Here is a 20,199-nt window from a genome sequence, read left to right on the forward strand (position 1 = left end):
GGGCAAGACCATTTTAAAGAAGTCAAAAGCTTCTCGCTGTGTCTGGGTTCTAATGGGAGGGGGGCAGTAAAAAGGTGTTGGATCCTCATTGGAGGGGGAGTTGGTGTGTGAAGGAGCTGCTGTGAATGTCAATGTGTGCAGTGTTTCTGGGGACAGCCACACGCTGCCTTTTGAAGGAGGGGCTTGTTGCAGTTTTCTCTCCACACCCTCTGTATCTGCCTCAGTGTCTCGGACTCTCCGCCTCACTTCCACTGAAATCTCCAGGCCGGTTCAGCGGCTCCTGCTCCGGTGCAGCCCCCGCCCGCTGGTGAGATGTGTGTGGAGAAGGAGACCTCGGAGTGCCCGCTCTCCGGCTCCGGCTCCGGCTCCTCCCAGGAGATCCACACTCTGAACGGCACCGCCACCCGCAGCGCCGCCGATGCGCCGTCCAGTCCGGCGGAGAAATTCCGGGCTCTGTCCAGGTTGCGCCCTCACATGGCGGCGGGGGCGCTGAGCTTGGGCTATGTGGTGAATTACATGGACCGCTACACGGTGGCAGGTAAGGCAGAGACGGAGAGATTCCCTGGCACTGCCAAGGAGAACTTGTGCACCTGCTCTTAAACAGGCAACGTCCCGTGTGCTGGCAGCTCAGCAGCTCCTTCTCATTTAAAGCTGGAGTGTGCCTTTAAAAAACACACACACACTGGAAATGTCTGCGTTTCCACACTCCGGGGATGTTTTCCCCCCATTCGGGGCTCCAAGTTGCCCTTGTGCTTCATGTCTTCATGCTGAGGGCTGCATGTGGCTCCCCCGCCGGGATCTCTGGATCAGCCCCTCCTCGGTGCCAGTCGCTTCAGCTTGATCCCTGAATCCAGCCAAACGGGGTGGTCAGGGGCACAGTCACACAACAGGTGCCCACAGGCAGTGCCAATGCAAGGAGTAACCAGTTCACCATGTCCCCCTCCCCAGTTCCCTGAGCAGCTGAGAGCGACTCACCCCCAGGTTGTACCAGGCATCTTACATTGATGCAAAGACCTGTCAAGTCACCACACGACGTGTAAATAAAACTGGCCCAAAATGCTCCTTTGGAACCGATTTTAGTCCGTGTCTGGATCAGGTTTTCTAAAAGCACCAATTGAGGTACCACCTCCTGTAAGAATTACCTGCTTCCAGTCTCCAGTTAACATCAGCTACCCCCTCACCCAGTAACAATAAACCAGACTTCAACATGGCCAAGTCTGCAGCGTTAATTCGCTACTAACTTGCTGGTGACAAACATGTGGTTATTACAGGAGGAGGGTGAATATTATGGCCTGGCCAGTGGATGCTCAGTACCAGCGATACGACTGTTATTTCTCTTTTCAATCACTAATTTTCAGTGTATCCTTATTTACAAACAGCTCCGAGGAGCCCAACAGGTATTCCATAAATCCGATGGGCTGGGTGAATTTTTTTGTTTGTTTTAGTTCAGTCTCCGTCCAAGTGTTTACATTTTACAGAAACTCAACCTCGAGGGGAAAAGGAGCTGGTGATTGCTGTGTCAGACGATTGGTTACTCAGGGTTAATATTGACAAGTGGATGAATTCTAGTTGGATTCCCCATCTTAATATCATCCTGATTCATCATAGACACTGAAATGGAAGATATACAGGGACCTTTGAGAAGTCATTTAAATACAGTGCCATCACTAGCTGTAAACTGCCAGCATTAACTGTAAACTACCATCACTGGGTGAAAACACTGGACATTGTTTGTATTCCCTCATTAATTATTAAACCTGAGCTACCATCCCTTTTAAGACCAGTTTCTTTGTGCCCTTATTACAGGATGTGCCGGGGTCCAGTTCTGAACCTGTTTAAAGGGATCGACTGGCACCATATAACTATCCTAAACGCTATATTGCTGCCAAACAAACAGCGAGTTTAATGGGCACACCATTATTAATGAGTAAATCGTCCAGTAACTTGTGGCGAGGATGAGATACCTCGGGAATTGCAAAATCGGCACAATTTGCTGACCAATTTATGTTTGCCTTGTCAATACAGCAGCTCACCCTCAACCTCCCTGTGAGTTTTGAGTTGCTAAATTTGTATCTTAATTGACAATTGAACTTGCCGCAGAAAGTTAGGATTGGAACTGACAGCGTAAGGATCTTTTTAAGGAGGAGATTTATTTTCCTGTAATCTCATTGACCCTCTCCAGCCCTGAAAGGGAACAACTGAAACCGTGACGGTTCATTCCTACAGGCAGTAAATTGTTCCTAAACGTTTTAAAAGTTTAATTGCAAAAATATTTTCCTTTTCCTTTCTGTTTTATCCCTCTTAATCCAATCTTTTCTTCCCCTCACTTTATTTCTTTTTCTGTACCCAATTTCACTCCAATTCCTTCCCTGTCATTCCTCTAATTCTTTCCCTATCCTTGGATCTCATTGGTTAAGGAGATAGACTGTAGGGTCCATCATTCACTAAGCTTCCAGTTGCCCTCGCTGTGCTGTTATCAGCTCACACTTCCAGAATTTTACAGGGCAAAGCTTTTTTGAACTGAAGGTTGAAGGAAAAAGTGTAGCTAATGGTGTATGTCATGATATGATCTGCTCCAGCAAAACCTAGGTCTATATCTTGCCTTTACTGTGCTTGTTGTGTTATGGTCTCTCTCAAAACTGGCATAGACACTTTATGAGGTGTTTGGTAGGCACAGACTATCAGGTGTATGACAGGGTCTGTAGGTTGTATAGATTCAGTGCAGGCGCTGCATCCACAGTGACCAAGTCTGTTTGAACAACTTAACAGAGGGTTTGCTTCTGTCGGGTGGCCCAAGTGTCTTAAAGCAAGCACGTCAAAATGCATTGTGGATATACGCTGGCTTCAGGGTCAAGGCAGTACATCGTGCACATGTAAATATACTAATGTGCGAGATATCTGAAGCATTGTTCAAGCAATTAAACCACAGACAAAATGTATCATAAAATTGTTTGTTTAAATTGGCTGAATTGGGTATCCAGTCAAATCTTCATCATCATCAAGATCTTTGAAGGGGTGGATCATTGTGAATTGGTCTGCAAAGGTTGTTAAATGAGTAGCTTGGGGATGAGGAATATTATTCATTAACTTAAAAATCGATATCTTCATAAAATAAATATTTTCAAGCAGGAAGAGAAGTTTATAGATGAAAATGCATCCATGTCCCAAAGTGGTACAAGCTGAAAACAGCTGTTCTAATTTCCATTACCAAGCACCATAGTTACAGGCTCTTAAAAGATGAGCGGTTGTGTAAATGTATAATGTACCCATGGTGTTCACGCAATTAGATATTTCATAGCTGAGGAGAGGAGGTAATTGTATATTTCACAGGTGGGGAGGGGGTAATTGTATATTTCACAGGTGGGAAAAGGGTAATTGTATATTTCACAGGTGGGGAGGGGGGTAATTGTGTATTGTACAGGTGGGGAGGGGGTAATTGTGTATTTTACAGGTGGGGAGGGGGTAATTGTGTATTGGACAGGTGGGGAGGGGGTAATTGTGTATTTTACAGGTGGGGAGGGGGTAATTGTGTATTGTACAGGTGGGGAGGGGGTAATTGTGTATTTTACAGGTGGGGAGGGGGTAATTGTGTATTGTACAGGTGGGGAGGGGGTAATTGTGTATTTTACAGGTGGGGAGGGGGTAATTGTATATTTCACAGGTGGGAAAAGGGTAATTGTTTATTTCACAGGTGGGGAGAGGGTAATTGTATATTTCACTGGTGGGGAGGGGGGTAATTGTGTATTGTACAGGTGGGGAGGGGGTAATTGTGTATTTTACAGGTGGGGAGGGGGTAATTGTGTATTGTACAGGTGGGGAGGGGGGTAATTGTATATTTCACTGGTGGGGAGGGGGGTAATTGTATATTTTACAGGTGGGGAGAGGGGTAATTGTATATTTTACAGGTGGGGAGGGGGTAATTGTGTATTGTACAGGTGGGGAGGGGGTAATTGTATATTTCACTGGTGGGGAGGGGGGTAATTGTATATTTTACAGGTGGGGAGGGGGGTAATTGTGTATTTTACAGGTGGGGAGAGGGTAATTGTATATTTCACTGGTGGGGAGGGGGGTAATTGTATATTTTACAGGTGGGGAGGGGGGTAATTGTGTATTTTACAGGTGGGGAGGGGGTAATTGTATATTTCACTGGTGGGGAGGGGGATAATTGTATATTTCACTGGTGGGGAGGGGGGTAATTGTGTATTTTACAGGTGGGGAGGGGGTAATTGTGTATTGTACAGGTGGGGAGGGGGGTAATTGTATATTTTACAGGTGGGGAGAGGGGGTAATTGTTTAGTTTACATGTGGGGAGGGGGTAATTGTGTATTTCACTGGTGGGGAGGGGGTTAATTGTGTATTTCATTGGTGGGGAGAGGGGTAATTGTATATTTCACAGGTGGGAAGAGGGGTAATTGTGTATTTTACAGGTGGGGAGGGGGTTAATTGTGTATTTCATTGGTGGGGAGAGGGGTAATTGTATATTTCACAGGTGGGGAGGGGGTAATTGTATATTTCACAGGTGGGGAGTGGGGTAACTGTTTATTTCACTGGTGGGGAGAGGGGTAAATGTAGATCCCTCTCCAGTGTTAGTTGAGCTATGTTAGTAGTTTGTTCTGAAACAATGTTATTACAATATGAGTGCAGGTGAAAAACCAGCTCTTTCTAACAATGCATTGATTGTAAAGAGCAAGCTGAGTCGAGCTTTCAGTTGTTCAGGTTTGAAAGCAGAGCAGTTGGACACAGAGAATGGTTCTAATTCTTTGTCTTTTTAAGCTAAGTGATATATGGAACCATTGCTGAATAAACCTGTGAAGAACGTCATTGCAGGGGCAGTAATCATTCACTGATAGGCTGGTGAATGTGTGTGAGTATATATGCTTGTATGTGAGTGTGAGGTTATCTGTCAGCGTGTGTGTGTTTGTGAGTGTGTGTGGGACTGACAGTTCTAGTGTGAACATTTACATGTGAGTGAGAAGATGTGTATGATTTTTTTGGATTGTCCTGTAGCTGCAATAGATTCAGTAGCTGTAGGCAAAATAAGTTTTTAGACATTTCTCCCCTATTCATTTAATTGAAAGCTGCTTGAGGTGATCTTGATTCAGTGGCTGAGTCCGTTGGTTAAATACACAACCCAGTGTGGAACTGAACTGTACAAATCAGCAAGGGCCCAATTTGATGCCTGGTTTATAGTGAATTAGTTGACGTCATCTGGAGTGGCCACAAATGGGTTCAGTCTCTAGGCCGGGAGGGGGAAATCAGCCACTTCTGATTACTGTCCTGGAAAGTTGATGTGATGGGGGCAGAAATGGGGCTGCTGTCAAACTTCATCCATGAAAAATTATCACCTGGATTGTGTTCTGCGGGAGCCCTGTGTCCGAGGTGAAAGGATGCAATTGGAAGAGAAGTAATGGGAAAGCGCTACTCAAAATGACCATTAATGATGATCGCACTGATCTGTTCATCACTTCTTCATTTTGAATCAATCAGTTACATTTAGGTACTAAACCTGATATTGAGCAGGAGGTCAATAAGTAGATTAGGGCAATAAAGATAAGTGAACCCTGTGAAGTGAATACATTTTTCAACAATGAGTGATGTTCCTGTTGTTGTCTTTGGCCTCTGCCCTCTGGATGATGCCAGGCGTGCAGACTGGACTGTGGCAGCAGTAAGTGAGTTTGATACGTAAGTGAGCGTGCGATTGTGAGAAGAATGAGTAATTTCAGAAGCAGTTCCTGCATTCCAGCCACACAATCGTCATGTGGGCCTTGCACTGAATTGTTACATGGACGAGTAAGGAAGTAGGTTATTGTTGAGAGAAAATGGAATTACTGCTCAAGATTAACCTGTTACTTGTGAAGAGAAAGAGAGAAGGAAAGAGATAGTTTTGTGTTTATGTGATATCTGTGGCTCAGTGGGTAGCACTCTCATCTCTGAGTCAGAACATTGTGGGTTAAAATCCCGCTCCAGTACTGAGGGATTTCTGCACTGTTGGAAATGCTCTCTTTCAGGTGAGATGCTTAACCAAGGCCCCATCTGCCCTCGCAGGTGGACATAAAAGATCCCATGACCACTATTTCAAAGAAGAGCAGGTGAGGTCTCCTGGCCAATATTTCTGACTCAACCAACATCACAAAAAGAGATAATTTGGTCATTATCACATTGCTGTTTGTGGGAGCTTGCTATGCACAAATTGGCTGCTGCATTTCCTATTTTACAAAGGTGACTACACTTCAAAAGTACTTCATTGATTGTAAAGTGTTTTGAGACATCCTGTGGTTGTGAAAGGTGTTATATAAATGCAAGTCTTTCATTAACAAGACTAAGGATGTTAACCTTGAAAAGTGAACCAGCTTTGGTACCCAGAGTTGACTTCAATTTCTATAGTTTTTCATGACTTCAGTGTTCAATTTCAGATAACTAGGTGCTGAAGGATAAAACTGGAGCCTAATCTTTACACACTTATAAGCTGTTATTTACAGAGACACATATTACAGACATGCACCTCCAAACCCAACAACCACAGTTTCAGTCTGCTCCTATACATAGGAGCACAAGTGAATCCCCAGTTAATGCCCACCACCTGAATACAATTAAACAATTAATATACAGTTAACACTCAGAACATCCTGAAGTGCTTTCCAGCCAATAAGGTACTTTTGAAATGTAGTCACTGATGTAAGAGCCAATTTGTGCACAGCAAGGTCCCACAAACAGCAATGAGATAAATAACCATCTAATCTGTTTTTGTGGTGTTACCACTGCTAGAGAGGTACATAAATGCGCAGTAAAACTCCATTGACTCTGTCCCAACCTTAGAAACAAACTCAGAAGAGCATGTCCTACTGTGACAGTATATATTTCTCCAGTATCAATTAATTCTGTGTTTTCTCTGTGAGGTTGACAATTACTGCTAATCTTATGGCCAGTTCTGTGATGTGGTCTTGTGCTCATTGTGTTGGTCAAATCATTTCACTTAGGATCTGAGATGCATTGAAGAATAGATTCAATAGGAACATATGAATTACCGGACAAAAAAGACCAAAATCCGTCTCGTCAACTTCTACAAACTGGAATTGCATCATACAATAATATTGGAGTTGTTAACCAATCGGAGCAATCCAATCTCTATCCATTACCATTTGTCATGTCTCAAATGACTCATATACTGAATTCCAGAATGTTATTTTCCATTCTATTCCAGTAATGTGGGTTGGGTTTAAATCAAAGACACAGGTGGGAAGAGACACTAAATCCCCGTGTGCTAGCTAAATTCCTTAATTTGTTTTACATTATTTGCCCTTTGCCTCTTCATGTCCCCCCAAATCATACATGGTGCTCTAGTAGGGAGGGGACATGTAACCTGCTTCTAGGACTCTATCTGTAATTGTTCACTAGGACATTGACGGGAGCCACGAGATAACTCCAGTAGAACTGAAGACCACTTAGCCTTCAATCATTGCTTTCTCAGCAAACTATGACACAAACTATCCCAGCAGGGCATCAGGCAATGAACAAAAGTGACAACAGGCTAGGCCAGATTGAGAAATGTAGGTCAGGGTACCTTTTGACAGGTCATCCACCTGACGTGTGATGTGCAAGAAGATGCTTCTGATTTAAATACATTTTACAAGTTTTGGAATATTTTATACTTCCATTCTTAGCTGCAATCAAACATCTCAGCAACAACCAACTCAGATGCTTAAGTGATCTGTCCACAGATAGTTGCGATGGGTAGCTTTATAAGCAGATGTTTGCTACATATAACTGGTTCTGTACTCGTTCTCTGTATATAAATGATCTTGAACACAGTTGATCCATCTTTACTGGGGTATCTCTAGACTTGTTAATTTTTTTTCCCTCCTCTCTTACTGTGTATCCGCAGTTGTGTAACACCTCGCTGAGTAGCTCTCTTGTTCAATTCTAAGGAGTGAGTGTTGGCAAGATATTCCACCATGAAGGGCATCACAGCCAATTCTGTTCTTGACCAGCAACCACACACTTAAAGCTCCAGCAGGGGTTCATTAGACAGTGATGGGGCACGGGAAACTGGGTGATTACATTCAGTCTCTATCCTCGAACATTAAGACCAATTCTAATTCCTCAGCTCGACAAATCTGTTGAAGAATAAATGGCCTCTTCTAGTCCTGGACTTGTCAGATTGTCCATCCATTTTAGATGGCTTTCAGGCTGGTTGTCCTTGTATTTATGTTTTTAAATGTTAAGTTAAAGCCTTCACAGGTCTTTTTAACGATTTGGTTACTAAATGCTCTTTGGGTATTTGCAGATACCTTTTTGTCAAGTAACAATTACTTCTAGTCTTAGTGGCATGAGGATATAGAGAGGGGAGAGAGCACTGGAATGCCACTTCTGTTCTTTGGACTTGTTCCAGCTGACAGAGATGCCCAGTTCAAAGTCTCTGGCACAAAACTACCCATAACCTAATATTAGAAGGACCTGCCTCAGTGTGAGAAGCCTGAAGGACACCAGTGGTGGTGTTAAACCTGTGCAGTAGCAGGTGTTCGAGCCAGTTTGCCAGGTTATATTGGGAGCTGAAATGTGCAGCTTGCCTGAGCTGTGTGGGCTCTATACTGACGCTAAAGAATGTAGTACATTCGCAGCCAATACAATATTCAAAACCAATCACAGGGAACCATAAAATGCCCCTTAACTCCTTAGGATAACACAAACTGATTTTTTTTTCTTGTGAATAAATAATTATGTACTCATCAAAGAAAGGAATATTGTCTGTGATACTTGAAAAGGCAACACCTTATTCAGTGTGATGCCTCCTCAAACTCCATTTACAAATCGTTTCCTTTTTAATTCATCCCAGGGATGTAGGTGTCGCTGGTAAGGCTGGCATTTATTACCCATCCCTAGTTGCCCTGCGAGGATGGTGGTGGTTCTCCTTGAACAGTTAGATACAACTCTGCGGCTTCTTAGGCCACTTCAGACAGTAGTTAAGAGTCACCATTTTTGGTGTGTGACTGGAGTCACCTATAGCCCCAGGCCAGGTAAGGACAGCAGGTTTCTTTCCCTAAAGGGCATTAGTGAACCAGTTGGGTTTTTATAACAAACTTCGTGCTCCCTTTTACTGAAACAAGTTTTTAAAAAAAACTGAATTCAAATTCTCAAACTGCCATGGTAGGATTGGAACTTGTGTTTTCTGTAATTATTAGTCCAGTGTCAACAGCTACATGACTGCACCTCCTACCATTGTTTGATTGCAGTTTAAGAGAGAGCAAAATTAAAGTTGTTTTTCCACAGCTAGAGGCTATCGAACAATTCCCCCCAATACTAAAGCAAGATTAATACTGTATCAAAATTACATTTTGTTCCACTATTTGAAATGACAATGTGAAGCAACTGAATTGTTGTCCATCTTAAGGATACCCTGTGCAGTGTAGTGCCATTACCCCAGCTGGGCTCCCAGCAGAGTGTTTACCTGTCAGTAGTTTGGACCTACGTTGTGTGCCTCTAAGACTTTGGACATTTTGAATATTGGTGCATTTCCGGTCTGCTCTACTTCAGTTATTGTGAAGTGTAAATTCACATTTTTCACAATTAATCCACCTAATTGACCACTTAAAAAAGCTTGTTCTTGAGGCAGTCCAGAGTGACTCTCTCCAATTAAGCATTTTTCTGTTGTGTCTAATGTGACGAGCAGTAAAAATAGCTGGAATGTGTAAACGCACAGGGTGCAAAGATCTTTAGTTTTACTGCATGTTACTGTCAGATTGTTTCATGTATTTTTGGGGGTGAATTTTTAGACTCTCTATCTCTAAGGTGAGGAATTAAACACTTCTATTTTGGGCACCCGCTGGTAGTGTGGAGATTTACTGGAACAGTTACAGTTGAGGCTAGGGATAAAATAAAGCTTTAGCTATACAGTCTCAACAATGTGCCCCTTAATCTCAACTCAATACAGCACCTCCTACTGCTGCAGAGTGAATTTCCACAAGGCATATTTATGGTGTCAGTTTTGTACTTCACAGCTTATCCGTTCCTGTCTTGAGAGAGCATGACATTTCCTCCTGCACATAACACTCAGTTTCTGGGAGACACTGTCTGTAGTGCTGTTCAGTACAGAAACCCAAACAGGAAAGATAGGAACAGGAGTAGGCCATTCAGGATTCATTCAGTTGGGTAGCCAAGGCGGTACGCAGCGATGATAGACATGTTGGGTGACCAGTGCCGGGGCTGGGACAGTTGAAAGTGGAAGGTCATGTGATGAAACCTCCAGGAATATGTCCAACCAGAGTTGGCAACTCTATTAGGAATATAATACACCTTAGTGGCACTCTGAATATTACATAATTAAATGTAAATGTAAGCATTGCCAATACTTGGCCTATCCTGAAACTGTTGATTTACAGAAAAGATATTCTGCACTTTGGCTTTTCCCTGAGTTGTTATTTTTAAATGTGTTTCTATTTGCACAACTAACGAGCCGTTGGGTATACTGTTACCAGATCATTACTGATTTCAAGGCTGAATGGGGAACGAGTTGGTCCCAATACCTGCATAAATAATGCAAATGAGGCGAGAATTTTTTTCCCATAAGTGGAATAAAAATACCCATTTTTAGTGCTTATTAACAAGGTACACCATAGGAATTCAACTCCTCCCTCACTGGATGAATTTTAATGTGCAGGAGCGCGTATGTTTGACAGCGAGGACGGGGGGGGGGGGTGGGGAGGGGGGGGGTGTGTGGGAGGAGGAGGCGAACTTAATAGTGTTGAAATTGACAGTGCTGTTTTACTTGGGACCTCAGACGAGGACTAAGATGACCTGCAGCATCAACTGAAGGAGCAGCAGGAGCAGCAACTGCCTGCTCCTCGCAGATCTGCTGCTATGCAGGAGAGCGGAAGGGCAGTTCGCAGGAGGCAATATCGCAACACAGGCTGGACAGGTAGAGGATAAGCTGCCTCGAGGTGTCTGAACACCAGTGTCTAAGGAGGCTCAGGGTCTCACATCAGCTGACGACAGACATTTGCAGCCTGCTGGGAAAAGACTTGCCACCAAACGGATCTGGCGGCCACGTTTGATCAGTGGCTATCGAAATCACCACCACCCTCAACTTCTTTGGCTCCTTCCAGGGCTCTGCCAGAGACATTTGCAGGATCTTGCAGTCAGCAGCACAGAAATGCATAAGACAGGTAACCAACCGATGGCTTGTTTGCCAGGGCAGACAATTATGTCAACTTTGCCACCATTGATGCCAGTCAGCGAGAGCAGACGCTCGGGTTTGCGGCTCTGGCTGTCTTCCCACAGCTGCAGGGCATCATGGACTACACACATATGGTAATTATGGCACCCCAGATCATCTGGGAGTATTCATCAACCACAGGGTTTCCACTCTGTCAGTGTGTGGCTTGTGTGCACCCACGAAGAGATCTCTATGCAGGTGAGATTCCCAGGCAGCTCCCTGCCTAATCTCTTTGCACCTTGCAGCAGAATTACCGGTTGGCTGCTTGAAGACGAGGGATATCCACTTAAACATGGCTGGTGACGCGCTTGAGGAACCCAACCAGTCAGACCCAGGAGTGAAATATTAAAAGCCATATGACAACCAGATGTGCCACTGAACAAGACATCAGCATGCTGAAGATGTGCTCCAGGTGCCCGGACAGATCTGGAGGCCTCCTTCACTATGCACCAGCCAGGGGCTCCAGAATGGCCATGGTGTATTGCACTCTGCACATTGCGCTGCAGTGAGGTTTGGACCTGCAGGAGGATACCACGTACATACCCTTGTACAATTACAAATCTTTACCCTTCCTTTCCCTACACTGAGTGTAACCCCTGTGACTTCAGCAGAGGTAGAGGCAGGCTACTCTGACCCCTGCTCTGACTACTGAACTGCTCTTGACCAACGTCCTCTGGGTTTTGGAGCCTGTGAAGGCCCCTCCAAAGACTGCCCCACCTATCCCTGTACAGTGGCAGGCTCTGCCATCAGGACACAAGGCAGCATGTGGGGCTCTGACTAGGGGTGGTGGGGGCAAAGGGTAAGAAGTGGAAGCACTTTGAGTGGAGTCCCCACTTCCATGTCCTCTTTCACCATCATCCATCTCATAGCCTAGCTGCATTTCCCTGCTAGCAGTGAGCTGGAGATTGTTTTGCTGCAGGCTATTGGGGCGATGAGCACCCAAGACAATCCTGGTTAATGTGGTGTTCATAGTGTGAAAGCCATTGGCGAAGGCCTGCAATGACTCTCATTGCTGCGTTTGATGCTTCAGGTAGGTGGCCACTCTTTCCATGGACAAGGCCAAGGCCTGCGACATGATGAAATGGACTTCTCCAGTCTCTCTGCAAGAGCTTGGAATGTCCTGTGGTACCTCTGATGGGGACTCTCCACTGCTGTCCCTGTCTCCAAAACCTGCTCCTACTCACCTGTAATGTGTGAGTCACCAGGTGAAAACCTAGCTATCTTGCTTACTAGTGCCGCTGAGATGTGAGTACCTGAGCTGCTGAATGGTCTGCACAAGTCCCGTGATGGTGCAACCTCAGAGTGAGTGACCTCCACTGAGGAGTCATCATCCTTCTGCACCATCTCCTGGGGGACATGAATTAGAGCTGCCATCTCCTACTCTGCAGCTGCCAGTAGGGAGATGGCTGGAAGGCTACCTCTGGTTTTCTGCCTCTCCCTGGTGTTCTGTAATCTCTTCTACAAGGAAGGAAGAGACCTATGAGTGAGAGTAATGACATGGGCTGAATTGAAGAATGGAGACCATCTACTGAGGGTGACTATGAGGGAGAGGCATAACACTGCATAAGGATGATGGTCAATGCCGGTGGTTGATAGACACCTTTGGATGTGAGTGAAATGCACAGACCAAGAAAATTGAATGAACCTACAAGGTGAGTTGGTGTGAGAAATGATGTGCTGGAATAGATTTGAGAAGGCATAGTGAGAGGGTTGGTGTGATACACACATCAGGATGTAGGTGAATGTGCCACTGTACTTACCTTTCCTGACCTGCTTATGTCATTAAACCACTTTGGGCATTGAATCCAGGAGCGTGACACCACACTCCTGCTGCTGATCTCATCCGCTATCTCCAGCCACACCTTTTTGGTTTCATTGGCAGGACGTCTTCCTCCCATCAGTGGGAAACAGTATCTCCCTGCAGCTCCTTACAGCCCTCAGCATCTCATCAGGACGGGCATCACTAAAACAAGGGCAGCTGTTGAATCCAGAATCCATCAAATTTCATGTTTGCAGTATCACTTTCAATCCTGGAGTTCAAATCGACTCATGCCTGGGTTGTCATCACGCCCGATCAACCTAATTGGTCGGGAAACCCAGAAATCATATGGTGATGCAGTGGCTGGGTTAAAAAGCCACTAACAGATGAGCTGCACTTGCCCAAACCCAGTGTGCTATAGAGCTAGAGACTAACTCGCTGTGGCTCAGCAGGTAAACTTCCCCCTTCCGAGTCAGAAGGTTGTGGGTTTGAGTCCCATGCCAGGGATTTGAGCACATAATCTAGGTTGACACTCCAGTGCAGTACTGAGGGAGCCCTGCACTGTCAGAGGAGGCACCTTTCACATGAGGCATTAAACTAAGAACCCATCTGCCTTCTTGGGTGTAAGCAAAAGATCCCATGGCACACTTTCCAGAAGAACAGAGGAGTTCTCCCCTGTGGCCTGGCCAATATTTATCCCACAATCTACATCACCAAAACAGATATTCTGGTCATTTTATTTCATTACATTTTGTGGGATCTTGCTGTGTGCAAATTAATTGCTGCAATTCCTACATTACAACTTAATTGGCTATGAAGAACTTTGATATCCCATAAACAGTAATGTGATAATTACCAGATAATCTGTTTCAGGTGGAGGTTGATAGATAAATATGAACCTTGACCCTTGCTCTTCTCTGAATAGTACCACAGGATATTTTTATATCACCAGAGTAGGCCAGACTGTGTTTTCATTTTCTATAGCCAGATATTGTACTAAATAAATGAATTGTAAATTACAACAGTAAGTTCAAATTGACTGACCGATCCCAGACAATATGTAAACTCTCATTAATTGCCTTCTATTAAAGCGCTTTACCAGGTATTAAGAAGGTGTGTCGATTTCCTGTGCGTTTATAACTCATTTCTCCAGGAGCTAATATACCTGCCAATATTTTACGTGAGTATTTCTATGTTATCCAACACGCAGTGTACATGGATGATGTTAATGGTCATGTACTGTCCTGTGCAGCTGCAGGAACCTGAGTCATAGTGTTTCCCATCACTGAGCTTTCCAGATGCCACTTTTGGGGTTTCCCTCTCCCTGTTCTGCTTACTGTTTGAGCCACAGAGTATGTCAGGCAGCCTCTGTCTAACAGCCCCACCAAACCTTCCACCCCATTCATTTCAACATTTCAATTGAAACAAAGCCCAAGGGAATCCTTGAACAAAAGGATCACACATGGCCAAGATTTTTATAGCAAGTCTTTTAACTGGTAGTTTTACTGGAATCCTATGATCATAGCTTTCCTGTTTTTAATATTAGGGGATAACAATCCCTATAATTCCCAGTTAGTTATTTACTCATTGGAACAGCATAGGCTTTAGATTCCATACTTGCATTGACTCTGAATCTCAGTCAGACTGCACAGTCACAGGTATACACACACTAAGTCTCCTCTTCACTGTAGGTTTTTCTCTGCCTCATTGCAGGGCAGTTTATGGGTCTAAAACACCTTCCTGGTGCTTGGGATTTCCCCAGGATTCTGTCAATAGGTATTGGGGTGGATGTTCAGAAATTCCTGACCAAAGCCAAAAACCATCTGAAAGCATCCGCCAAAAGTGAAATGATGAATTTGATCACTTAGGTGGAAGGTGTTCCACAGACATCACAATCCCATTCCAATATAGTGACTGACACCAGACCTCAGCACTGGTGCTTGGGTGCAGTCACAGTAAAACTGCTTTCCTACAGACTCCACAGTTAACATAAATACAGCCCTAATCAGCTGACCTTCTGGAATTGAGCAGACTACCTAAAGAAAGAAAGGAATATCGATAGCAGCTCTCATGAGCTCAGGACATCCACTTTATAGTCAATGAAGTGCAGTCACTGTTGTAATGTAGGAACCATGAGATGATAAACTTGATCAATAGGGCCAGCTTATGTCAGTCAGAGTACAGCCTAGTCTCTGCATCTATCTCCTCAGGCAGATCTTCCTTGAGATCTGAAGGAAATTGCTGATGAGCTGCCCAGTCTGATGTTGAGTGCCCGCGAGATCAGTAAAACCCAATAGCCAATCTTCCCAGATGATGTTTGAACACTTTATACTGTTGAGTGGTGACAACTGAACATCTGGTTCCAATGCACTTCTGATGGTGTGAGTTCTCCCAATTCTGTACTTGGAATCAATCCCCACATAAATCTGCCTTCACCTTGGAGGTGAATTTACTCTGGGAAGAGCCAAAGATAGTACACTACACCCAGCCGCAGGATTTGTTGATATGCCCACCTTCTGCCAGTGCCAGCTGTGGCTCAGTGGTAGCACTCTCCCCCTGACTCTGAGGCTTATGGGTTCAAGCCCCACTCCAGAGTCTTGAGCACATAAGCCAGGTTGACACTCCAGTGTAGTACTGAGGGAGTGCTGCACTTTCAGAGGTTCTGTTTTTTGAATGAGATATTCAGGGAAGCCCTGTCTGCCCTCTCCGGTGGATGTAAAAGATCCCATGTCACTATTTGAGAGAGCAGGGGAAGTCTCCCAATTTTCTGGCCAACAATTTATGCCTCAGCCAACGTTTCTAAAACCAGATTATCTGCTCATTTATCTCGTTGCAGTTGGTGGTGCGTGCAACTTGGTCTGTTATGTTTCCTACATTACATGACTACACATTGGGACACTGAGGTTGTGAACGGTGCTACATAAATGCAATGTATTTCTTGCCCTGTATCAGTATATGCAGTAGGAGCTGCTCTTTAATTACTCCTCACATCTTTCCCTGACCCAGATTATGTGGCAGTGCCAAGATTTTCTCTTGGGCAAAATCACTGACACAAATTGATTTGTTTATTGTGTAGCACATTGAGTTAGCTCAATCCTTTCACTTCTTGGACTTCTGTTCTGATATGATAAAAATCTTATCTCGCTCCTGGCTGTTGGGCCCTGTGAGAGATGGCATTCGGTAGCCTCCATACAGTCAGAATTTGTTTAATCATATTTTGGATTAGATTGGGCGGCTAGTATTTTTTTTCAGCCGACGCAGGCACGATGGGCTGAATGGCCTCCTTGCCCCTTCACACTCCTTACAGCCCCTCATCTGCCCAATCCATTAAAATACGAACGTGTGCAAAAACACATGAAAAACTAGGCCCAAAGAAGGTTCACACATGGATTCATAACAAAGCAAAACATATCTCTATATACTGTGCTTAAAAGACACTTTTCCAATGGTTGTATGTGGTTTTATGCATTATGGTGAGTTTTACTAGAATGAACCCTATATTTAGCTGGGCCCTCTGGGCACAGGCTCCCTCGGCCCTTGCATTCCACCTCTGCATCCAGCTTTTGCTGGACATAGGCTCACAATATAAAGTTTCCCTGAATTTGGTATAAATTGACATCCTTGTTCTGAGAGGCCATCGGAATGGCTAATGTGGAGTTTGGTGGGAGGGGAAATAAAGGAGGTTCAAGGGTTAAAGGGTATTGTTGGGACAGAGGGATGTGATTTAACCATGATATACCTGACCTGGAAGTTCTTTGTGTTGACAGTGATAACTGAAATGAGAAAATGTTTAATTTCTCAGTCCTAACATTCCTCAACTTATAGAATCTTACAGCACAGAAGGAGGCCATTTGACCCATCCTGTCAGAACTATCTCATAAGACCCAGTCCCCAATTCTTTCCCCATAGCCCTGAAAATGTTTTTCCTTTTCAAGTATTTACCCAATTCCCTTTTGTAAGTTACTATTGAATCTGCTTCTGTCGCCCTTTCAGGCAGTGCATTCCAGATCATAACAACTCACTGTGTAAAAAGATTTCTTCTCCCTCTGGTTCTCTTGCCAATTAACTTAAAGCTGTGTCCTCTAGTTTGATAAGCAATAAAGCCACCAAATAATTTCAGTAAGTGTTTTTCCTAAGTGTGCCTGTCTGATTTGACTTATGCTTTGGAATTACACTCAAGACCACATTATAACAGAAGGGGAAATGTTCACAAGATGCAATCCCACTGTGAGTGACAGTTCCATTGTAATGGAGGTGCAACGTAGCAATATCAACTAGATCAGATAGCTCTATAAACACACTCAAATTTCCCTTTCAGGAATCAGCAAAGGTGCTGATTCTTCCAAATTTAGAAACTCAGTGCAAAATTCGTTCATTATTTTCAACCACTCCAAAGATATTTCCTGTCAACAGATTTTTATTTTTGTTGGCACTCCTTTTTTAGCCACACTTCCTACCACAGATCCTTGTCGATCGTGGCAATTTCCAGCTACAGAACTGTGTCTGTGCCCTGGCTGTGAGGGAACCTGGTTTGACCACACAACCAATGTTCCCACTAATTTCCCTTCGCTGTCCGCAGCCCGTTTGTTGCACTGCGTGGTCCCTTTCAGATTGGCAGCGGCTGTGCACGCGCGCGTCTTAAAGGGACCACTGCTTGTGCACGGCCTGTTTGTCCCCTGCGCGGTACTTTCCCAGTTGCTGCGTGGCTGTGCCCCTGCGCAGCTTAGAGGGAACATGGCACCAATATCAATTTTTAAAAAAAACAGATTATCTGCTCATTATCTCATTGCTGTTTGTGGGATCTTGCTGTGTACAAAATAGTTGCCACATTTCCTACATCACAACACGACTACACTCATACTCCTCTGTGGGATACTGATGAGATTACGAGCCTGGGCACACTCTGGGGAGGAGGGCTACTGGTAAATATACTAATCTGCCAAGACCTCTTGTTCGATATGATGCTGTCGCTGTTTAGGTTTGTTTCAATTTAATTGGCTGAAATTAGATCCTTGGAACTGGACTCCAGTCAATCAAATAGAAATAGTAATGGGGTACTGGGCTTTGAGGTGTCAAAGTGATGCGGGATTAGGGTATTTTGCTTGTGAGGTGCATAATTACCAAAAGGAACCTGAGTCCTTGATGGCCGTGCAGCATGGTGTGGCCTATTCAAAGGGTTTGTAACTTAAAGATTCTCTACATGGTGAGTTCCAGATATTGGTCAGACCATGAGGAAGTGTGGCATGTTACCACAGGGGTGGAGGCCAAGTTGGTGAGCAAGTCAACCAGAGCACCTCAGGCACAGCGTTGTAGAACGGTATTGACAGAGGCCTAGGAACAAGGAATCTTTTAACTTACTCATTCTCGGGATATGGGCATCGCTAGAAATTTATTGTCCCTCCCTAGTTACCCTTGAGAAGGTAGTGGTGGGCCTTCTCCTTGAACCCCTGTAGTCCGCGTGGTCCTTGTGGTACGGTGCCTCAATTCTAAAGTTCCAAATCTCTCTTGATTCAGGAACCATTCCTTTAGATTGGAAAATTGCACATGTCATTCCACTGTTTAAGAAAGGTGAAAGAGGGAAACCAAGGAATTATGTACCAGTTAGCTTAACATCTGTCATCAGGAAATTACAAGAGTCCATAATTAAGGATAGCATGACCTTGAAAAGTTGAAACGAATCAGAGTGAGCCAGCATGGATTTGTAAAGAGTAGGTCATGGCTGACGAACCTGATTGAATACTTTGGTGAGGTGACTAAAGTAATGGACAGGGGAATGTCTATGAATGTTGTTTACATGGACTTCCAGAAGGCATTTGATAAAGTCCCTCATAAACAAGAGTTAGATAAAATTGAAGTTTGTGGAATTGAAGGCAAATTATTGACCTAGTTAGGAAATTGGCCGACAGAAAGTCGGGATAATGAGCAGGTACTTTAATTGACTAGTGCTGTCCTGCCAGGATCTATGTTGGGGTCTCAGCTATTCACCATATTTATTAACGACTTAGATGATGGAATAGAAAGTCACATATCCAAGTTTACAACTGGCATCGAGATAGGCGGCATTGTAAGCAGTGTAGATGGAAGCATAAAATTACAGAGATGTTCGTAGATTAAGTGAATGGGAAAAGTGTGGTAATTGGAATTCAGTGTAGGCAAATGTCAGGTAATCCACTTTAGGCCTAACAAGGAAGGACAGAACAGGGTAAAAAGTTAGAAATTGTGGAAGTCCAAAGAGATTTACATAAATCATTAAAATGTCATGAACAGGTAGAGAAAATAGTCAAAAAGGCTAATGGAATGCTGGCCTAGAGGAGTAGAATATAAGGAGGTAGGAATCATGCTGCAGCTACACAAAGCCCTGGTTAGACCACACCTGGAGTACTATGAGCAGTTCTGGGCACCACATCTTAGGAACGATATATTGGCCTAAGAGGGAGTGCAGCATAGATTTACCAGAATGATACCTGGACTCCAAGGGTTAAATTATGAGGAGAGATTAAGCAAATTAGGGTTGTATTCCTGGAATTTTTCAAGATGCTATGGGGAACAGATAGGGTAGATAGAGAGAAACTATTTCCACTGGTTGGGGAGTCTAGGACTAGGGGGCATAGCCTAAAAATTAGAGCCAGACCTTTCAGGAGTGAAATTAAGAAACACCTCTACACACAAGGTGTGGGAGAAGTTTGGAACTCTCTTCGACAAATGGCAATTGATGGTGGGTCAATTGTTAATTTTAAATCTGAGATTGATTTTTGTTAACCAAAGGTATTCAGGGATATGGGGCATGGAAATAGGTCACAGATTAAGCATGCTCTCATTGAATAGGGGAACAGGGTCGAGGAGCTAAATGGCCTATTCCTGGTCCTATGTTCCTAAGGATTCCCACAGTGCTGTTGGTTAGGGAGTTGCTGGATGTTGATCCACCAACAATGAAGGAATGGCAATATATTTCCAAGTCGGGATGGTGGGTGAGATCAAGGGGAATTTGCAGGTGATGATGTTCCCACTCACCTATTCCTTTGGTGGCAGAGGTCATGGATTTGGGATGTTTTGCCCAAGAAGTCTTGGCAAGTTGCTGCAGTGCATCTTGTAGATAGTACACGTCGTAGCCTCTGGTCTTTTACGCTGAGAATGGTGTAGGAAGAAAGAGGAACCTGGAGGAGAGAAAAATAAAATTTTTAAAAAGCAGAAAAAGCAGTTCAAGGAGAAGGCCCAACACCTGTTCTCAAGT

At 44.2% G+C, this 20,199-nt stretch overlaps 1 protein-coding gene across 2 annotated transcripts in view; it reads left to right on the forward strand.

Annotated features, from left to right (window-relative positions):
* The first annotated feature begins 201 nt into the window (after window positions 1-201).
* LOC137346569 (sphingosine-1-phosphate transporter SPNS2-like) overlaps window positions 202-20,199 on the forward strand; it is a 106,410-nt gene continuing 86,412 nt past the window's right edge. For both annotated transcript variants that reach the window (XM_068010083.1, XM_068010082.1), the window contains exon 1: window positions 202-538. In XM_068010083.1, the coding sequence (XP_067866184.1) occupies window positions 313-538 (226 nt within the window). In that variant the 5' untranslated portion in view covers window positions 202-312. The remainder of the gene's footprint in view (window positions 539-20,199) is intronic.

This window comes from Heterodontus francisci, chromosome 30 (assembly GCF_036365525.1).
Source record: "Heterodontus francisci isolate sHetFra1 chromosome 30, sHetFra1.hap1, whole genome shotgun sequence".
Lineage (NCBI taxonomy): Eukaryota > Metazoa > Chordata > Chondrichthyes > Heterodontiformes > Heterodontidae > Heterodontus > Heterodontus francisci.